Source organism: Bos grunniens, chromosome 4 (assembly GCF_055505025.1).
Source record: "Bos grunniens cultivar Pamir isolate PY7600 chromosome 4, Bosgru_T2T1.0, whole genome shotgun sequence".
Classification (NCBI taxonomy): domain Eukaryota; kingdom Metazoa; phylum Chordata; class Mammalia; order Artiodactyla; family Bovidae; genus Bos; species Bos grunniens.
Window position 1 is genome coordinate 32,347,089 of NC_141168.1, and position 19,010 is coordinate 32,366,098.

Below are 19,010 nucleotides of genomic sequence, written 5' to 3' on the forward strand. Positions count from 1 at the left end.
CCCGGCAGAGCCTCAGCGGGCGGGGCCAAGCTGTTTCCAAGGTGACGGAGAGGCGGCCTCGGCGGTGGATTGAGCGGGTCTGAGAGAGGCTCCCAGAGGGCCGCGCGTCCCGGCTTCTCGGCGCTGTCATGGCGGGCTTGCTGAAGAAGGTGAGACGGGTGGAGGTCACTGCTGTAGTTTAGACTGCGGGAATGGAGTCAGTCCGCGGGTGGTGGCCTGAACTGGTGCGGGTAACGGTAATTCTTGGAGACTCATTTTGCTGTGCCCCTAGGGGTGACCAGTTTAGCGGCCTCGATTGGAGAGGCAGGAAAAACTCCGAACCAGAGGTTTTGAGACACCGGTAGCTGGTTTTAGGCCAGTTTTAGCCAAGACAGTGATGGTTTTGCTTTTCTTAACGTGGGAACCGTCGGAATTGTAGTTAACAGCCTGAATCTTGCTTGGTTTTTGAACAGACCACTGGCCTGGTGGGATTGGCTGTTTGTGAAACTCCACATGAGGTATGTACCTCTTTCCTTCCTGAGTTTCCAAGGAAGCCTAGAGCCCCGCGACCTTGTTTTTTGAGTGGTTAACGGAATACGGATGTTTCCGGCTCCGGATTTCAAGTCGGCGTGAGCTCTTAAGACAATAGCGCTATTTAGTACTAAGTTGATTTGGTGCCACTTTTTATGTTTTTGTTGCCATGATCTCTTTCTCAAATCACTTTTCTTGTTGATTTTTTCCCGAGGCATTCTCGTGTTGTCACTTGTACTTTTGTGAGTGTTCTCCCCATTTTTCCACCCGTCTCCCCTGCCTCACTTTTCTTAAGTGCCTTGGATTCTATACACTTTGGATTACTAAGATAGTTCTCCAGGAGTTGCCCCCTTTTGTCATCAGTTTTCCCTTCTAGTGGGACTTTACCGCTAATATTGTCATGCTTCCATAAAAAAACAAAAACCCTCCCTTGATCTTTTCCCTCCCTGCATAATCACGCCATCTCTCTCTTTTTTTCCTTTTCCTACTGTCATTACCACAGTTTAGTCCCTTGTTCTTGTTTAGAGAATTGCAACAACTTTGTTACTGGTCTTGCTCCTTTATCATTTTTTTAACTGGCTACTGCCAGATTAATTTTTCTGAGGCACACATCTAATCAGAATTTCCATAAATCTTTTAATTGCCCACAGAATAAAGCCCAAATGCTTTCTTTGACATGCAGAACCCACATACAACCTGATTCGCTTTTCCTCTAAACTTATCTCCTAAGCATTTCCTGTGTGTACTAAACTCTAGCCTCATGCTGTGCAATGAAAATATAATGCAAGTCATAAATGTAAACTATGTTTGTATTAATAGTTCAAAATTTTCTAGGAATTACTTTTTTAATAAAGAAAGGATAATATATATATTTTAACCAACACATCAAAATATTACCATTTCAATGTGTGTGTGTGTGTGTGTGTGTTATTTGCTCAGTCATGTCCAACTCTTTGCGCCGCCCGGGACCTGTCAGGCTCCTCTGTCCATGGAATTCTCCAGGCCAGAAGGGAGTGAGTAGCCACTTCCTTCTCCAGGGGATCTTCCCAACCCAGGGATCGAACCCAGGTCTCCCACATTGTAGACAGAGGCTTTACTGTCTGAGCCACGAGGGAAGTCAGTGTGTAAGATTGCCTTTTCTAACATCTTCAAGTGTCTCAGTCCTGCCATCCCTCCAGTCTGTCTCAGATGCTGCCTTTTCTAGGAAACCTTCTCTGATATCTGCTGATGGACTCTCTTTCCCCAATAGAATAATAATGCTATTATTTATTGAAACTTACGTGTGCCAGGTACTGTTCTAAGTTATACAGGATCCTTTGAAATTGATGTTATTAACACCCCCATTTTAGAACCTAAGTCTCTTACAAGACCTTGTATTTTCATACCCTTAAATTTAAAAATGAGGTTAAACCACCCCCCTCACACACAATTCAGATTATATGTTATCTGACAAGCTCTACATTAGTATAGTAAAATACTCTCTATTATGGAACATCATCGTCAAGTATAAAGTCTAAATATGCAGAGTACTTTTTAATAAAAATGGTTCTTAGAGGCCCTCAAGATTGGTTTTGTTTATTCATATATATGGTGAATATATATGAATGAAATTAGATATTGCACCTATGGTGTTATACACTTTAAAACAAATTTCAAATACAAAGAAATAATAAGGAAAAATTCTTCATTAGTTGGTATGTTTATGATTATACTTACTATTAATGTACTGTTGTGAATTCAGATCTGCTAAATTAACTTTCCTGTGGCTCAGTGATAAAGAATCCATCTGCCAATGCAGGAGACCAGGGTTTGATCCCTGGATGGGGAAGATCCCCTGGAGGAGTAAATGGCAACCCACCCTAGTATTCTTACCTGGGAAATCCCATGGATACAGCAGACTGTGGGCTACAGTCCAAAGGGTCGCAAGGAGTTGGACACACCTGAGTGACTAAGTGGCAGCAGCGAAAGGGGGTAGATAAGCATAAATAAGAAATTGCAGCAAGGAATAATGCTTTCTTTAAAAACAGGTGTGAATTTTTTTTTTTTTTAATATCATCTGTGAAACTTTTAAATCTTTGGTGATATTTTAAACTGGAAATATGTATGTTGTCTTTTCAGAGGCTAAAAATATTGTATACAAAAATTCTTGATGTTCTTGGACACATCCCTAAAAATGCAGCATATAGAAAGTATACAGAACAGATTACAAATGAGAAGCTGAGTATGGTTAAAGCGGTAAGTAGCTAACTTGGTTTGTTTTTCTAGGATTTTTGGTATGCAGTGCAGCATTTAACAAAGCAAATTCACTTGATTACTTTTTGCATTTTCTGCACACTTTCCTCTCTCATTTCTAATCTCCTTCCTTTCATGTGTTTCTTCCATTGTTTCTCCCTTTCATTCATCAGACTCCTGTCTACCTGAATACTTTTTATATCACAAGCACTACTAAACACAGGATTGAAAGAATAAGATCAAGTCCCTTCCTTACATTAACATTATAACTTTCTTTTATCTCTGTTACCTGTCAAGTCCTTTATTGATCTTTACCTCTTATATATCGATACATCAATCTTTATTTCACTTTTCTAGTTTTAAGAGTAGAGAAGAGTGAAAGCAAAATGGAAAAAATATATATATGTTGTGTTTAACACCTGTCAGGACTAGCTATTTTAAAAAGTGCTTTGTTACCAAAAAAAAAGAGGACCAAGTTAGTTTCTTAACTGCCAGAAATTATATTGAGCATTGTTATGGACTGAATGTGTCCTCCCAGATTCATATTTTGAAGCCCCAACCTCCAGTGCGGAGTAATTAAGATTAATGAGAGCATAAGAGTGGTACCTGATCCAATAGGATTAGTGTCCTTATAAGAAGAGACACCAGAGAGTTCTTGTTTGAAGAAGAGACACCAGAGAGTTGGCATTCTTTGCCATGTAAGGACACAGCAAGAAGGTCAATGTGTATAAGCCATGAAGAAAGCTCCCACCAGAAACTGACTCTGTTGTACCTTGGCCTTGGACTCCAGTCTCCAGAATTGTGAGAAAATAAATTTTTCTCATTTGAGCCATCCAGTCTGTGTATGGTATGTATGGTATTTTGTTATGGCAGCCCAGGTAGACTAATAGAAGCATTTTACAGCTTCTGGATCGTAGACCCTAGACAGGCACACAATAGACTGCTGCCACTTCTTTTAGAACAAACTATATTGCACTCTTGGTAAATTTCCACACTAGCAGTTATTTCATGGACTTTTGTTATTATCCAAAGTAGTGTCCATAAATCCCCAAAGTAATTTACATGTATGTAGTAAGTGGCCCTAATAAAGTTTTCTTATTATTAGATCACCAACCTCTGTAGTCCAGAGGAAATTCTTATATTTTCTGCAGGTATATGGCAAAACAGTGCAATTTGATTTGGAACTTCTGTTCTTATCTTGGCAGATCTGGAAGTAATTTGCAGATTTTATGTATCTAAGGGAGATATTAACATTTCTTTTCAATTCCTCTCTAAGGAAAACGGGCTGATGCATTTTCTCCCATCTCTAAATAAGAAATTTCACTTTTTTTTTTTTTCTTCATGAGGTGAACCTCTTCATCTGTGTATTCTACTCTTTCTCTGCTTTTCCTTCTCCATAACCTTCAGTTCAGTTCAGTTGCTCAATTGTGTCTGACTCTTTGCGACCCCATGGCCTGCAGCACGTTAGGCCTCCCTGTCAATCACCAACTCCCGGAATTTACTCAGACTCATGTTCATTGAGTTGGTGATGCCATCCAACCATCTCATCCTCTGTCACCCCTTCTCTTCCCACTTTCAATCTTTCCCATCATCAGGGCCTTTTCCAATGAGTCAGTTCTTTGCATCAGGTGGCTAAAGTGTTGGAGTTTCAGCTTCAGCATCAGTCCTTCCAATGAGTATTCAGGACTGATTTCCTTTAGAATGGACTGATTGGATCTCCTCCTCGAAGTCCAAGGAATTCTCAAGAGTCTTCTTCAACACCACAGTTCACAAGCATAAATTCTTGGCCCTCAGCTTTCTTTATGGTCCAACTCTCACATCTGTACATGACTACTGGAAAAACCATAGTTTTGACTAGACAGAGCTTTGTTGGCAAAGTAATGTCTCTGCTTTTTAATATGCTGTCTAGATTGGTCATAACTTTTCTTCCAAGGAGCAAACATCTTTTAATTTCATGGCTGCAGTCATCATCTGCAGTGATTTGGAGCCAAAAAAAATAAAGTCAGTCACTTTTTCCATTTTTTCCCCATATGTTTGCCATGAAGTGATGGGGCCTGATGCCATGATCTTAGTTTTTTGAATGTTGAGTTTTAAGACAACTTTGTCATTCTCCACTTTCACTTTCATCAAGAGGCTCTTTAGTTCTTCTTCGCTTTCTGCTATAAGGGTGGTGTCATATCTGAGGTTATTGTTATTTCTCCCAGCAGTCTTGATTCTAGCTTGTGCTTCATCCAGCCCAGCGTTTCTCATGATATACTCTGCATGTAAGTTAAATAAGCAATGTGACAATATACAGCCTTGACGTACTCCTTTTCCTATTTGGAACCAGTCTATTGTTCCATGTCCAGTTCTAACTATTGCTTCTTGACCTGCATACAGATTTCTCAGGAGGCAGGTCAGGTGGTCTGGTATTCCCTTCTCTTTAAGAATTTTCCACAGTTTGTTGTCATCTACACAGTCAAAGGCTTTGGCGTAGTCCATAAAGCAGAAGTAGATGTTTTTCTGAAACTCTCTTGCTTTTTCGATGATCCAACGGATGTTGGCAATTTGATCTCTGGTTCCTCTGTCTTTTCTAAATATAGCTTGAGCATCTGGAAGTTCATGGTTCATGTACTGTTGAAGCTTGGCTTGGAGAATTTTAAGCATTACTTTGGTAGCATGTGAGATGAGTGCAATTGTGCAGTAGTTTGAGCATTCTTTGGCATTGCCTTTGTTTGGGACTGGAATGAAAACTGACCTTTTCCAGTCCTGTGGCCACTGCTGAGTTGTCCAAATTTTCTGGCATATTGAGTGCAGCACTTTCACAGCATCATCTTTCAGGATCTGAAATAGCTCACCTGGAATTTCATCACGTCTACTAGCTTTGTTCGTAGTGATACTTCCTAAGGCCCACTTGACTTGGCATTCCAGGATGTCTGGCTCTAGGTGAGTATCACCCCATCGTGATTATCTGGGTCGTGAAGATTTTTTTGTATAGTTCTTCTGTGTATTCTTGCCACCTCTTCTTAATACCTTTTGCTTCTATTAGGTCCATACCATTTCTGTCCTTTATTGAGCCCATCTTTGCATGAAATATTCCCTTGTATCTCTAATTTTCCTGAAGAGATCTCTGGTCTTTCCCATTCTATTGTTTTCCTCTATTTCTTTTCATTGATTGCTGAGGAAGGCTTTCTTATCTCTCCTTGCTGTTCTCTGAAACTCTGCATTCAAATGGGTATATCTTTCCTTTTCTCCTTTGCCTTTCACTTCTCTTCTTTTCTCAGCTATTTGTAAGGCCTTCTCAAACAACCATTTTGCCTTTTTGCATTTCTTTTTCTTGGGGATGGTTTTGATCACTGCCTCCTGTGCAGTGTCAAAACCTCCATCTATAGTTCTTCAGGCACTCTGTCTATCAGATCTGATCCCTTGAATCTACTTGTCATTTCCACTGTATAATCATAAGGGGTTTGATTTAGGTCATACCTGAATGGTCTAGTGGTTTTCCTGACTTTCTTCAATTTAAGTCTGAATTTGGCAATAAGGAGTTCATGATCTGATGAGCCACAGTCAGCTCACAGTCTTGTTTTTGTTGACTGTATAGAGCTTCTTCATCTTTGGCCGCAAAGAATATAATTGATCTGATTTTGGTATTGACCGTCTGGTGATGTCCATGTGTAGAGTCTTATCTTTTGTTTTTCCCTGTAACCTTTTCCCCCTTTAATTATTTCTTTGTTTTTCTTTTAGTCTCCATTTTATCATCATCTTTCAATTAACCTCAAAATGTATTTAGCTTTTTCTTACCTTAAAAGAAAACTTATCCTTTTGTTCCCTTTACTTTTGCCAGTGTCAGGCAAAGAATAGTTCACTGTTACTGCTTTCATTTAGTTCTAAAATTCTTTTCTCTGACTGTTGTCTTATTTCAGTTGTCTTATAACTAAATTGGCTGTGTGTAGTTCCATCATATTTTATTTTGGTTTCCTGTTTGGTGTTTTCTCAAAGGCTGAGTTTAAGAATTTATGCTTGGCCTGTTTAACCATCTAGCTACCTTTATCTGCATGATGTTGCTGTACAGCCAGGTTTGGGAACCAGTGGCATAGGGAATAAAGCCCTTATCATTGTTTGGAAGCCCCCTAAGATCTGGCTGTCAGTTATCTTCTCAATCTTACCTTGTCGTTTCCTGTTTTGTACACTATGCTTCACTAACGCAAGCCTGTTGACAGTTATATGAATTCCATGTGATTTTATTTTTGGTTTCTTTGTATTTTCTGTTCCTCCTTCCTATAATAACCTTACTTTCTCTGCCAGGCAGTTCTTGCTCAGCTCTCAAGATCTGTTGCTTCCTCTGTGAAGCCTTTTATAACGTCTGTAGCGATGGCAACCCACTCCGGTCCTCTTGCCTGGAAAATCCCATGGACGGAGGAGCCTGGTAGGCTGCCGTCCATGGGGTCGCTAAGAGTTGGACACGACTGAGTGACTTCCCTTTCACTTTTCACTTTTCATGCATTGGAGAAGGAAATGACAACCCACTCCAGTGTTCTTGCCTGGAGAATCCCAGGGACGGGGGAGCCTGGTGGGCTGCTGTCTACGGGATCACACAGAGTCGGACACGACTGAAGTGACTTGGCAGCAGCAGCAGTAGTCTATAAGCTACTTGTAGATTGCATTTTTCTTTTTATCTCAAAAATCTAGCTTAATGCCTGACATTTAATAAGTTTCTTAGAAATGTTTGTTTATCCAAAGTGCGTATTACAAATATTTTTTAAGAACATCAAGCACTGTGTATTAATAATATCTGTATTGCTGAAACCTGTTTGATAAAATCAGCACAGATTTTACACCCCCTAATAGAGCCATAGAATCTTCACTGACTGTTATAATGATTATAAAGTTTATATTTACTAAATTTAAAATAAAAATAAATTTTTTCCCCCAGATTATACTAGGGAGATAGTAATAGCATAGTGGTGAAAAGCATTGGTTTGTGGCCTTTGCAAAATTTTCATCTCAGGTCTAATACTTACTTGGTGAGTTGGCATATGGCCCATTTTCTGTCTCAATTTCATCTATAACAGGTATAATAATACCTTCATTCATCACTTGTTAGCACTGAATGGGTGATATATGTACAGTTTCTTAACACAGTTGCAAGCATATAGGGAGCATTCAGTCCATGGTACCTTATTAAGCTTGGTGGCATTACACTGTTAGTAAATAAAAATCACATTATTGACTCAAGTAAGACAAATTTTCAATTGTTTTTCCCAAAACAAGTTTTTCCTGAGTTGAAAATAATGTTGAATATTCCTTTTCTTCTTTATATTCTTCCTCTTAGGTCTTTACAGTAATGACCAGCTTCCCTTTTTAGGCTTCATAGCTCAGTCATTTTGAGTTAAAACAGTCTTAATCAAACCATTCATCTGCTTTCTTTTTCCTTTTCTATTTTGTATGTATTCAGGAGACACTTACTGCATGTCTGTCACATACCACATATGGTTCTGGGCATGGAAGCTAGTGCCTACATGGCAATGAACAAAACATAAAAATTCCTGCCTTGGAGATTATACACTAATGATGGGAGGCAAGTAAATAAATAAGTGAATAAAGAAGTACATTGCATACATAGTATGTTAGAATGTAGTATAAAGTGAAGGAAATTAAGGAAGGAAGAATGATGTATAGGAGGTACTAGGGTGATGAGGGGTGTTACAGTATGTATTAGTTTCCTATGACTGCTATAACAAATTACAACAACCTTGGTGAGTTAAAACAACAGAAATTTATTGTCTTGCATTTCTGGAAGCCAGAAGTCTAAAATGAGTAGTATTAGGGCCCAAGTCAAGGTGTCAGCAGGCCTGCACTCCCTTTGGAGGTTCTAGGACAGAATTCATTCCTTGCCTCTTTAAGGAGTGGTGGACTTTTGGTATTCCTTGGCTTATGACTAAGTCATTCCAGTCTTTGCCTTTGTGGCCACATTACTTTCTTCACTGCCTCTATCTTACAAGGATACATATGATTGTATTCATATTTAGGGCCCATTCAGATAATCTAGGATAATCTCCCCATTCCAAGATCTGTACTCATATCTGCAAAGTATTTGCCATATAAGGTAACATTCACTGATTCCAGGGACTAGTTCACGTGCATTTTGTGTGGCATTGTTCCAGCCTACCACTGTATACATTATCAGAGTACTCCCCATTAAGATGTATGAGTGAGGACTTTGATGAAAGTGGAGGAACATGGCATACAGATGCCTTGGGTCAGCCAGCAGACGCCCTGAGACAGATGCCAGTTCCTATAGAAAATAACTTCTTTTTCCCCTCCCTCTTTTCATTCTATTTATTAAGCCAAGAAAATACCCTGTTTACATTTGCACATGTATATATAGGACATGGTTTCTGACTCTCAAAAAGTGTAGTTTACTAGAAAATAAATATATGTTATTGAATGTTCTAGTTACTATATTAACATCTCTCTTTACAAAACCTTTTATTGAATAATATACAGAAATCAATGTGCAGAAGTCATAAGTATAGAACTTGATGTATTTTCACAAAGCAATCCACGTGTCAACACCAAATCAAAAAAGAGAACAATTCCAGAATGCCCAAACCCTCTCTTTACCCTCAAGGTTATTACCCTCCTAAAGATAGCTACTCTTCTTACCTCTAATACCAGAAATTCATTTTGCCTGGTTTTGAACTTTTTATGAGTGGAATCATCATTATGTATTTGGTTTCTTTTGCTTAATATTATGTTTGAGAGAATTATCTGTGTTGTGAACAGTTTTAGTTTGTTCATCCTCTTGCTCTATGGTATTATATTCAAATATAATAATTTATTCTATTATTTATGGTCATTTGGATTGTTTTTAGTTTGGAGCTGTAATTTGTGCTACTTTGAACATTCTTGAACCTGTCATTTGATTAATGTACTACGCATTTCTGTTTGATATCTATCTAGGAGTAGAGTTCTGGGTCATAGGGTAGCATTTATTTTTAATGCTAATGTTTAAGGGATAGGAAATACTCAGAGAATAAAGCATTATTTAAAATCTCTATTTCAGAAAAACTGAATTAAACATCATATTCTTACCCTTGATAAGCATATCATTAAATGTTTAACCCTTTTAATATTAAGACAGAAAAGCAATAAAATAGTAGAGAGACAAAATGGCTTTTCACCAGATATTTGGTAAAAAGTAGCAACGGTACAGTGAAAGAAAAGTTAATTATGTCTGTCACATTAATTGCTTTTTGTGCTGCTTTGTTTAAATATGTTTTTCTCTTTTCTCCTTAAATTATAGGAACCTGATGTTAAAAAACTAGAAGAGCGACTGCAGGGTGGCCAAATAGAAGAGGTGATTCTTCAGGTAAAGAAAAAATTGAGCATTCAGATATTTGGCTTTAAGTGTTCAAAGGCACAATGTATAGAGGTATAAAACTGACTTTCCAGAAAGAAAGGAAAACTAAAATTTTTAATTTATATCAACTCATCAAATATAAGACTAGTCACATAAGCAAATACATACTTCTGACATGCTTGTCAGTTAAATATTTATTATCATTTTGACTATTGAAGGTTAAATTTTTATACTGCATGTCTTTGTTTTGTATTTCATATTTTGTAAATTATATCTTTAATGTTTTTACTGTGTTTCTCTTTATATTTTCTTTTTGAGTTTTTTTTTTTTTGACTGTGTTGCATGGCATGAAGGTATCTTAATTCCCCAACCAGGGATCAAACCTGCACCCCGTCCAGTAGAATCATGAAATCCCAATCACTGGAAGGCCAGGGAAGTCCCAAGCTTTTTTTTTGTAATAAAATATTAGCCTTTAATTTTTGCTATATTATCTGTTTTTTTTTTTTTTAAGTCTATCTTTGCCTTTTGATTTTAGTTGAATATTTTCTCCCATATTTAGAGATTTTAAAATTTTTTATTTGGTAAAATCACCTTCCCCTTTCTCACTTCCCCTACAATCTGCTCTCTTTGCCAATATTATAGCTTTAGAATGTCTTCCCCTTATAAGAATCTAATAAACATTCAACTGTGTTTCATTTAATATTTTTAAAAACTGTAACCATTTATTATTTTTTCTTCCTTTTTATCAAAGTATATTACCAATGACATATATACAATTGTACAGTGATATACGTGATATACAATGATATACCAATGATACACAAATTCAAAAGAATTGTTGGAGGTCTCTCCTAAAAGAGGAATGGAGCATTCAGATAGCTTTCTATGAATGGAGACTGTTTCAGTCACTCAAAGGTCTGTCTTCTTGGCCTTTCTATTCCTTTGCTGGGTGGAATATGGTACTAGATATAGTATTGTGGGAACTTGCTGCACACTTACTGTTTTCCTCCTGTTCCTCTTTTATATCTGATTTCACTTGGATCTTGACTTTAGTTTAGTTGATACATTAATTTATCATGCAATTAAAGTCTTAGGGTACACTAAGTATTTTTAAGTTAGCTGTATAAGTCTTACATCTTCATGGGCAATATTAGGGTCAAATTCATTTTAATAATGTTTTATTTAACCTAAGAGATCTAAAATATCATTGAAACATATCATCAATATAGAAAGTAAGACACTGAAAAAGTTTTTTGAATACTGAGTGTTTAAAATCTGGGATGTATTTTATACTCTCAGCACATCTGAATTTGAACTAGCTATATTTTTAGTACTCTCTCAATAGTCATAGGTAGGAAGTGGCTACGTTATTGGACAGCCCATTTCTAGAGGGCCAGTATGAGAAAAATAAGAAGGCCGGAGAAGAGGGAGGGAGTGGAGCTACATGTAGCTGAGTTGAGCTCCATGAGATAGGGCTGACCTCAGTTATATTTAAGGACATGGACCTTCCCCAGCCTGGGCTTCCCAAGTGGCTCGGTGGCAAATAAACCACCTGCCAATGTAGGAAACACAGGTTCAATCCCTGGCTTGGGAAGATCCTCTGAAGAAGGAAATGGCAACCCACTCCATATTCTTGCCTGGAAAATCCCATGGACGGAGGAGCGTGGTGGGCCACAGCTCATGGGTTTGCAACAGAATTGGAGACAACTTCTCTACTAATCAACAACAACCCTGCCCAGCCTGCTGTCACTTGGGGAAATAGAGAAAGATGAGTGTTCAAGAGAAACAGGCTACAGGGCAGTCAGAAAAAGAGCACTCTTTTATTTTTAATAAAGGATATTTTTAATAAGGGACATTTTTAATCAGTATTTTCCCAATTTCAGCAATAAATACCTCTGATCCCAGATAACTCTGGAGTTCTGTGAAGACCTATAAGACGTTCTAGAACTAACACCCAAGAAAGATGTTCTTTTCATCATAGGGGACTGGATTGCAGAAGGAGGAACTCAAAAGATGCCTGGAATAACAAGACAAATTTGGCCTTGGAGTACAAAATGAAGCAGGGCAAAGGCTAACAGATTTTGCCAAGAGAACGCACTGCTCATAGCAAACACCCTTTTCCAACAACACAAGAGAAAACTACACATGAACATCACCAGATGGTTAATACTGAAATCAGATTGATTATATTCTTTGTGGCCAAAGATGGAGAAGCTCTGTACAGTCAGCAGAAACAACACTGCGAGTTGACTGTGGCTCAGATCATGAACTTCTTATTGCCAAATTCAGACTTAAATTGAAGAAAGTCAGGAAAACCACTAGACCATTCAAGTATGACCTAAATCAAACCCCTTATGATTATACAGTGGAAATGACAAATAGATTTAAGAGATCAGATCTGATAGACAGAGTACCTGAAGAACTATGGATGGAGGTTTCTGACATTGTATTGGAAGCAGTGATCAAAATCATCCCCAAGAAAAAGAAATGCAAAAGGGCAAAATGGTTGTTTGAGAAGGCCTTACAAATAGCTGAGAAAAGAAGAGAAGTGAAAGGCAAAGGAGAAAAGGAAAGATATACCCATTTGAATGCAGAGTTCCAGAGAATAGCAAGGAGAGATAAGAAAGCCTTCCTCAGCAATCAATGCAAAGAAATAGAGGAAAACAATAGACTGGGAAAGACTAGAGATCTCTTCAAGAAAATTAGAGATACAAGGGAATATTTCATGCAAAGATGGGCTCAATAAAGGACAGAAATGGTATGGACCTAATAGAAGCAGAAGGTATTAAGAAGAGGTGGCAAGAATACACAGAAGAACTATACAGAAAAGATCTTCATGATGATGTGATCACTCACCTAGAGCCAGACATCCTGGAATGTCAAGTCAAATAGGCCTTAGGGAACATCACTACGAACAAAGTTAGTGGAGGTGATAGAATTCCAGTTGAGCTATTTCAGATCCTGAAAGATGATGCTGTGAAAGTGCTACACTCAGTATGCCAGCAAATTTGGAAAACTCAGCAGTGGCCATAGGACTGGAAAAGGTCAGTTTTCATTCCAGTCCCAAAGAAGGGCAATATCAGAGAATGTTCAACCACTGCACAGTTGCAATCATTTCACTCACTAGTTAAGTAATGCTTAAAATTCTCCAAGCCAGGCTTCAACCATCAACTTCCAGATGTTCAAGCTGGATTTAGAAAAAGCAGAGGAACCAGATATCAAATTGCCAACATCTGTTGGATGATCGAAAAAACAGAATTCCAGAAAAACATCTACTTCTGCTTTATGGACTACGCCAAAGCCTTTGTGTGAATCACAACAAACTGTGGAAAATTCTTAAAGAGAAGGGAATACCAGACCACCTGACCTGCCTCCTGAGAAATCTGTATGCAGGTCAGGAAGCAACAGTTAGAGCCGGACATGGAACAACAGACTGGTTCCAAATCGGGAAAGGAGTACGCCAAGGCTGTATGTTGTCACCCTGTTTGTTTAACTCTTATGCAGAGTACATCATGCATAATATCGGGCTGGATGAAGTGCAAACTGGAATCAAGATTGCCAGGAGAAATATCAATAACCTCAGATATGCAGATGATACCATTCTTATGGCAGAAAGTGAAGAGGAACTAAAGAGCCTCTTGAAAGTGAAAGAGGGGAGTGAAAAAGCTGGCTTAAAACTCAACATTCAAAAAAAGATAATTGCATCCAGTCTCATTACTTCATGGAAAATAGAGGGGAAACAATGGAAACAATGAGAAAATTTATTTTTTTGTGGGGTGGGGTGCTCCAAAATCAGAGAAGGCAATGGCAACCCACTCCAGTACTCTTGCCTGGAAAATCCCATGGACAGAGGAGCCTAATAGGCTGCAGTCCATGGGGTCACGAAGAGTCAGACACTTACTGAGCGACTTCACTTTCACTTTTCACTTTCATGCATTGGAAAAGGAAATGGCAACCCACTCCAGTGTTCTTTCCTGGAGAATCCCAGGGACGGCAGAGCCTGGTGAGCTGCCGTCTGTGGGGTCGCACAGTCGGACACGACTGAAGCAACTTAGCAGCAGCAGCAGCAGCAGCAGCTCCAAAATCACACAGATGGTGACTGCAGTCATGAAATTAAAAGACGCTTGCTTCTTGGAAGAAAAGCTATGACAAACCTAGACAGTATATTAGCAGAGACATGACCTTGCCGTCAAAGGTCCGTCTAGTCAAAGCTATGATTTTTCCACCAGTCCTGTATGGATGTGAGAGTTGGAATATAAAGAAAGCTGAGCACTGAAGAATTGATGCTTTTGAACTTTGGTGTTGGGGAAGACTCCTTGGACTCCAAGGAGATTGAACCATCCATCCTAAAGGAAATCAATACCTGAATATTCATTGGAAGGACTGATACTGAAGCTGAAACTCCAATACTTTGGCCACCTGATGCGAAGAACTGACTCACTGGAAAAGATGAAGGGAAAGATTGAGGGCAGGAGGAGAAGGGGACGACAGAGGATGAGATGATTGGATGGCATCACCGACTTGATGGACATGAGTTTGAGTGAACTCCGGGAGTTGGTGAAGGACAGGGAGGCCTGGTGTGCTGCACTCCATGGGGTTGCAAAGATTTGGACACAACTGAGTGAGCTGAATTGATTCTTTAGCTCATTGTTTGTATACATTTTAGACTGTTACCACTAAATGTATGTGCCTGTTCTACATCACTGGCATAGAAACTAAGCACTCGTTCTGTGTTTGAATTCCTTCTCTCATATTCTGACAAGTGTTCAGCAGTGTTCTGCTGCTGCTAAGTCACTTCAGACGTGTCCAACTCTGTGTGACCCCATAGACGGCAGCCCACCAGGCTCCCCCGTCCCTGGGATTCTCCAGCCAAGAACACTGGAGTGGGTTGCCATTTCCTTCTCCAATGTGTGAAAAGTGAAAGTGAAGTCGCTCAGTCGTGTCCGACCCTCAGCAACCCCATGGACTGCAGCCTTCCAGGCTCCTCCATCCATGGGATTTTCCTGGCAAGAGTACTAGAGTGGGGTGCCATTGCCTTCTCCAGTGTTCTTCTAGTGGCCAGAGTTGTCATAGATCTTTTGCTGTAGAAAATAATGTGAAGCAAAAAGATAACTAAAATATATTTGTTAAATATGTTATAATTGTGTTTAAAAGGAAAATAAATGTAGCATAATCTGATTAAGGAAACTGATTCAATTGATGAATAAAAATATAACTGTTCTATTATTATATTCTGTAGATCTCTGCTTTACATATTGTTGGTCTAACATTATTATGGATCATGAAATCAGTTAGGTAGACTGTGACTAGTTTTTTTTTTTTTTTTTTACATTCATCAGAAAATTGAGTATGACAGCTAGTAAAGGTAATGATATTTTTAGTTTTGTTTTAGTTATATGTGTATGTCATGGATCCTTTACTCACCAACTAAATTTTGAACACTCTAAAAGCAAATTTTAATTAAACAGAAAAATCAAATGCCATCCTTTCTCACTCATGATGAAGGTAATTTATTTAAGTATGTTCCACATTTGATGATGAAACAGCTTATTAGGTATTAACATGTACGAAGTACTTCTAAATAGTTATATTTCAGTTATTAGCTATGGTAAATACCTACTAAACAATATAATCAAATGATCTTTTAAAAATCTTTTATTAACAGGCTGAAAACGAACTAAGTCTGGCAAGAAAAATGATCCAGTGGAAACCATGGGAGCCTTTAGTGGAAGAGCCTCCAGCCAGCCAATGGAAATGGCCAATATAAACAGCATTAACTAACTTATCTGTTGATAGGAGACTGATGTAATTAAATATTCTGTTATATGTTAAAAAATGTTTCCCTATTATCTTATCATCAAGATAACTGATACAAAACACATTTAAGCGACTTGTTAAAGTTGATGATGGTAATTTGTGAATTCAGTTTTTGATTTGTAGAGCATTCAAGTTATTTCAAAGGTAATTAAAAAAAAAAAAATAGGTTGTGGGAAGATTGAAACTTAATTGGAAAAATTCCAATAGATCATAGTGTAGGGGCTGTATTCGAAAGGTGAAGTATTTTTAGTAGTATCTTTAACAGATGATTTAATTTTTATTCTGGAAAAACAGATAATTATTATTGTTGTTTAAACAAATTAATAGGTCACTGTTTAAAGTGAAGTAGTAAGGAAGAAACCATCAAATTAGAATTCAGTGTACACTTGGGAAAATTGATTTTGTATTTGAAAGAAAGATTTTTATTTATAGTAGTAGTTGGAAAAACTTTTGTCTCATTTAAGGAAATTAGTTTTCTGGCCCTTAGTCTTTAGTTTTCTTGATAACCAAAATATATCAGGATAGAGGGAGAATTTCTGTAAAAGAAGAGACACTAAGAGTTCCTAAAGTTTATCTGACATACTGCTACTGCTACTGCTAAGTTGCTTCAGTCATGTCCGACTCTGTGCGACCCATAGACGGCAGCCCACCAGGCTCCCCCGTCCCTGGGATTCTTCAGGCAAAAACACTGGAGTGGGTTGCCATTTCCTTCTCCAAGGAAATGACATACAGATAGGCTTATATTCAAAACATCTTAGTTGTATGCTTATAACTTCAAAGTGGAATCGTTAAGTAGTTTTCACTACTTTTCAGTGTAAGTGCAGTTGGATATCAAACAGAAGATAACTGCTGTTCAAAGAAAGAAGCAGTTTGGTAAGTTTAAGGTTAAACAAAAATAAAATTACTTTTCATTTGTCCTCACCTTTTGTTTTTGTTAATAGCTGCCTCTCATGTCTAAATACTTAAATTTGGTAGTTCTTACCTTCAAAGGTAGTATTTTTATTTTTATTTTTTTTCACCATCGAAGGCAGCTAACATTATTCAGTGCTGCTGGTGGGGCCAGGAGTGAGCAGCCTGTTGGCCTCCATGTCTGAGCTGGCTTCCCTGAGGGCTGCCTGGTCCACATTTGCAAAGTGGGGCACAAGTGGGTCAACAAGAAGTTGACCGTCTTCTCTGTGGTCAACCCAGCTGTGGGCCTGCCTCTCACTTGCTACGGGCTGCTCCTTCAGGTCCACCTTGGTCTTGTCACCAGATTCTTCCCGTAGCAGATTTGGGGACCTATACTACAAGGGCAAGACTTGTTGGGTTGCCTTCAGATGTTAAGGTCCTTTACCTGGTGCTTCAGCAGGCTTTTCAAATGAGCCTTCCCACAGGACCAGCTCTTCTAATGCCTTCTGACAAGCAAGATGGTATTCCGGAGAGTCTGTGTCCTGTTTCACAAGCTACTCTTCCATAAATTGAAGATCATTTTCATTATTCTCAAGAGGCCAAAATCTTTAGGTCTTGCAGGACTTAATGTTCTTTAACTGCAGAAAGAGGACATTAGATCTTGAACCCTTGCCAATTCCCCAGTTATCTATTAATATATCAGACCTCAATCACTGGAAGGTAGTTGCTAATCTCACTTTTTTTTTTTTATTCTTCTAAGGGAGAAAATCAACAGTGCTCCGTAGAAGAAAATTCCCACATGTAGGCTAATATCAGCCTTTTCTTTTTCTTCCAGCTTCTATGGTTATATCAATAAATAGAAGTTAAAGAAACCACCGGTGCAAGCATGTTCTGGGGTCTAGGGTAGAACAGCAAATCATTGAACATACCATGAGTATTTTGCATTTGAGGGCAGAATTTCCTTTGAAGCTCAGTACTCAGTGGGATTACAGCCTAAAATACAATTACAGTAATTTTATGAGAAAAGTAAATGAGAAGGTAAGAGTTGGTTTAGAGGAGGATGAAGAGGTTTATTTAAAACAGAAGTCACAAATTGTAGAGGAGTAAAACACGCTACCCCACTAAGTCTCTTTGGTATGCTGATTATTTTGAGCTGAAAACAAGGCCTAAAGACTCTGGAAGAAATTCTGAAGGAAGCTATCACCATGCATAACTATAATACAAACTAGGTGTGCAGACAGGGAGGAACCTAGCAAAGTCTTAAAATTCCAGTGTCCTACTCTCTATGGCCTAACAAACATTTACCAAACATTTGTTTTTCTATATACTTGTGAAATGCTGTCTTCCCCATGAATTCCCAACCCACACCTGTAGTATTCTCTTTTGTCTTTAGGTGAAGATGGTATGCAATGTCAGGTTTTTAGCCATTTTGGTTGAGTTAATTGGGTGTTTCTGGGTCATTTCCATGAATACATATTATTAAAATGTGTCTGGTTTTTCTCTTGTGTCTTCAGTCAGTTTAGTAGCCCAGTTGTGTCTGACTCTTTGCAAGCCCATGGACTGCAGCAGGCCAGGCTTCTCTGTCCATCACCAGCTCCTGGAGCCTGCTCAGACTCATGTCCATCGAGTCAGTGATGCCATCCAACCATCTCATCCTCTGTTGTCCCTTTCTCCTCCTGCCTTCAATCTTTCCCAGCATCAAGGTCTTTTCCAGTGAGTCAGTTCTTTACATCAGGTGGCCAAAGTATTGGAGCTTCAGTTTCAGCATCAGTCCTTCCAATGAATATTCAGGACTGATTTCTTTTAGGATTGACTGGTTTGATCTTGCTGTCCAAGGGAGTCTCAAGAGTATTCTCCAATGCCACAGTTCAAAAACATCAATTCTTTGGCACTCAGCTTTCTTCATAGTCCAACTCTCACATCCATACATGACTACTGGAAAAACCATAGCTTTGACTAGACAGACCTTTGTTGGCAAAGTAATGTCTCTGCTTTTTAATATGCTGTCTAGGTTTGTCATAGCTTTTCTTCCAAGTAGCAAGCATCTTTTAATTTCATGGCTGCAGTCACCATCTGCAGTTACTTTGGAGCCCAAGAAAATAAAGTCTGACACTGCTTCCATTGCTTCCCCATCTATTTGCCGTGAAGTGATAGGACTAGATTCCATGATCTTTGTTTTTTGAATGTTTTAAGCCAGCCATGTTCCCGTTCCCCTGCCTCT

At 38.6% G+C, this 19,010-nt stretch overlaps 1 protein-coding gene across 3 annotated transcripts; it reads left to right on the forward strand.

Moving 5' to 3' along the window:
• Positions 1 to 122: 122 nt before the first annotated feature.
• On the forward strand, positions 123 to 18,289 carry NDUFA5 (NADH:ubiquinone oxidoreductase subunit A5). 3 transcript variants are annotated; one of them, XR_015162203.1, is made up of 7 exons: positions 123 to 149; positions 453 to 497; positions 2,629 to 2,745; positions 10,028 to 10,093; positions 15,750 to 15,889; positions 16,715 to 16,774; positions 17,550 to 18,289. XR_015162203.1 is itself a non-coding variant. In XM_086395832.1 (6 exons), exons 1-5 carry the CDS (start codon positions 129 to 131, stop codon positions 15,849 to 15,851), a joined length of 351 nt encoding a protein of 116 aa, XP_086251958.1. In that variant the 5' UTR covers positions 123 to 128; the 3' UTR covers positions 15,852 to 15,889; positions 16,715 to 17,661. The 3 variants fall into 3 exon arrangements, 2 of the variants coding, with proteins under 2 accessions (XP_086251958.1, XP_086251956.1); XM_086395832.1 differs by having other exon boundaries at positions 16,715 to 17,661; XM_086395830.1 differs by lacking the exons at positions 16,715 to 16,774; positions 17,550 to 18,289 and having other exon boundaries at positions 15,750 to 15,920.
• Positions 18,290 to 19,010: the final 721 nt, after the last annotated feature.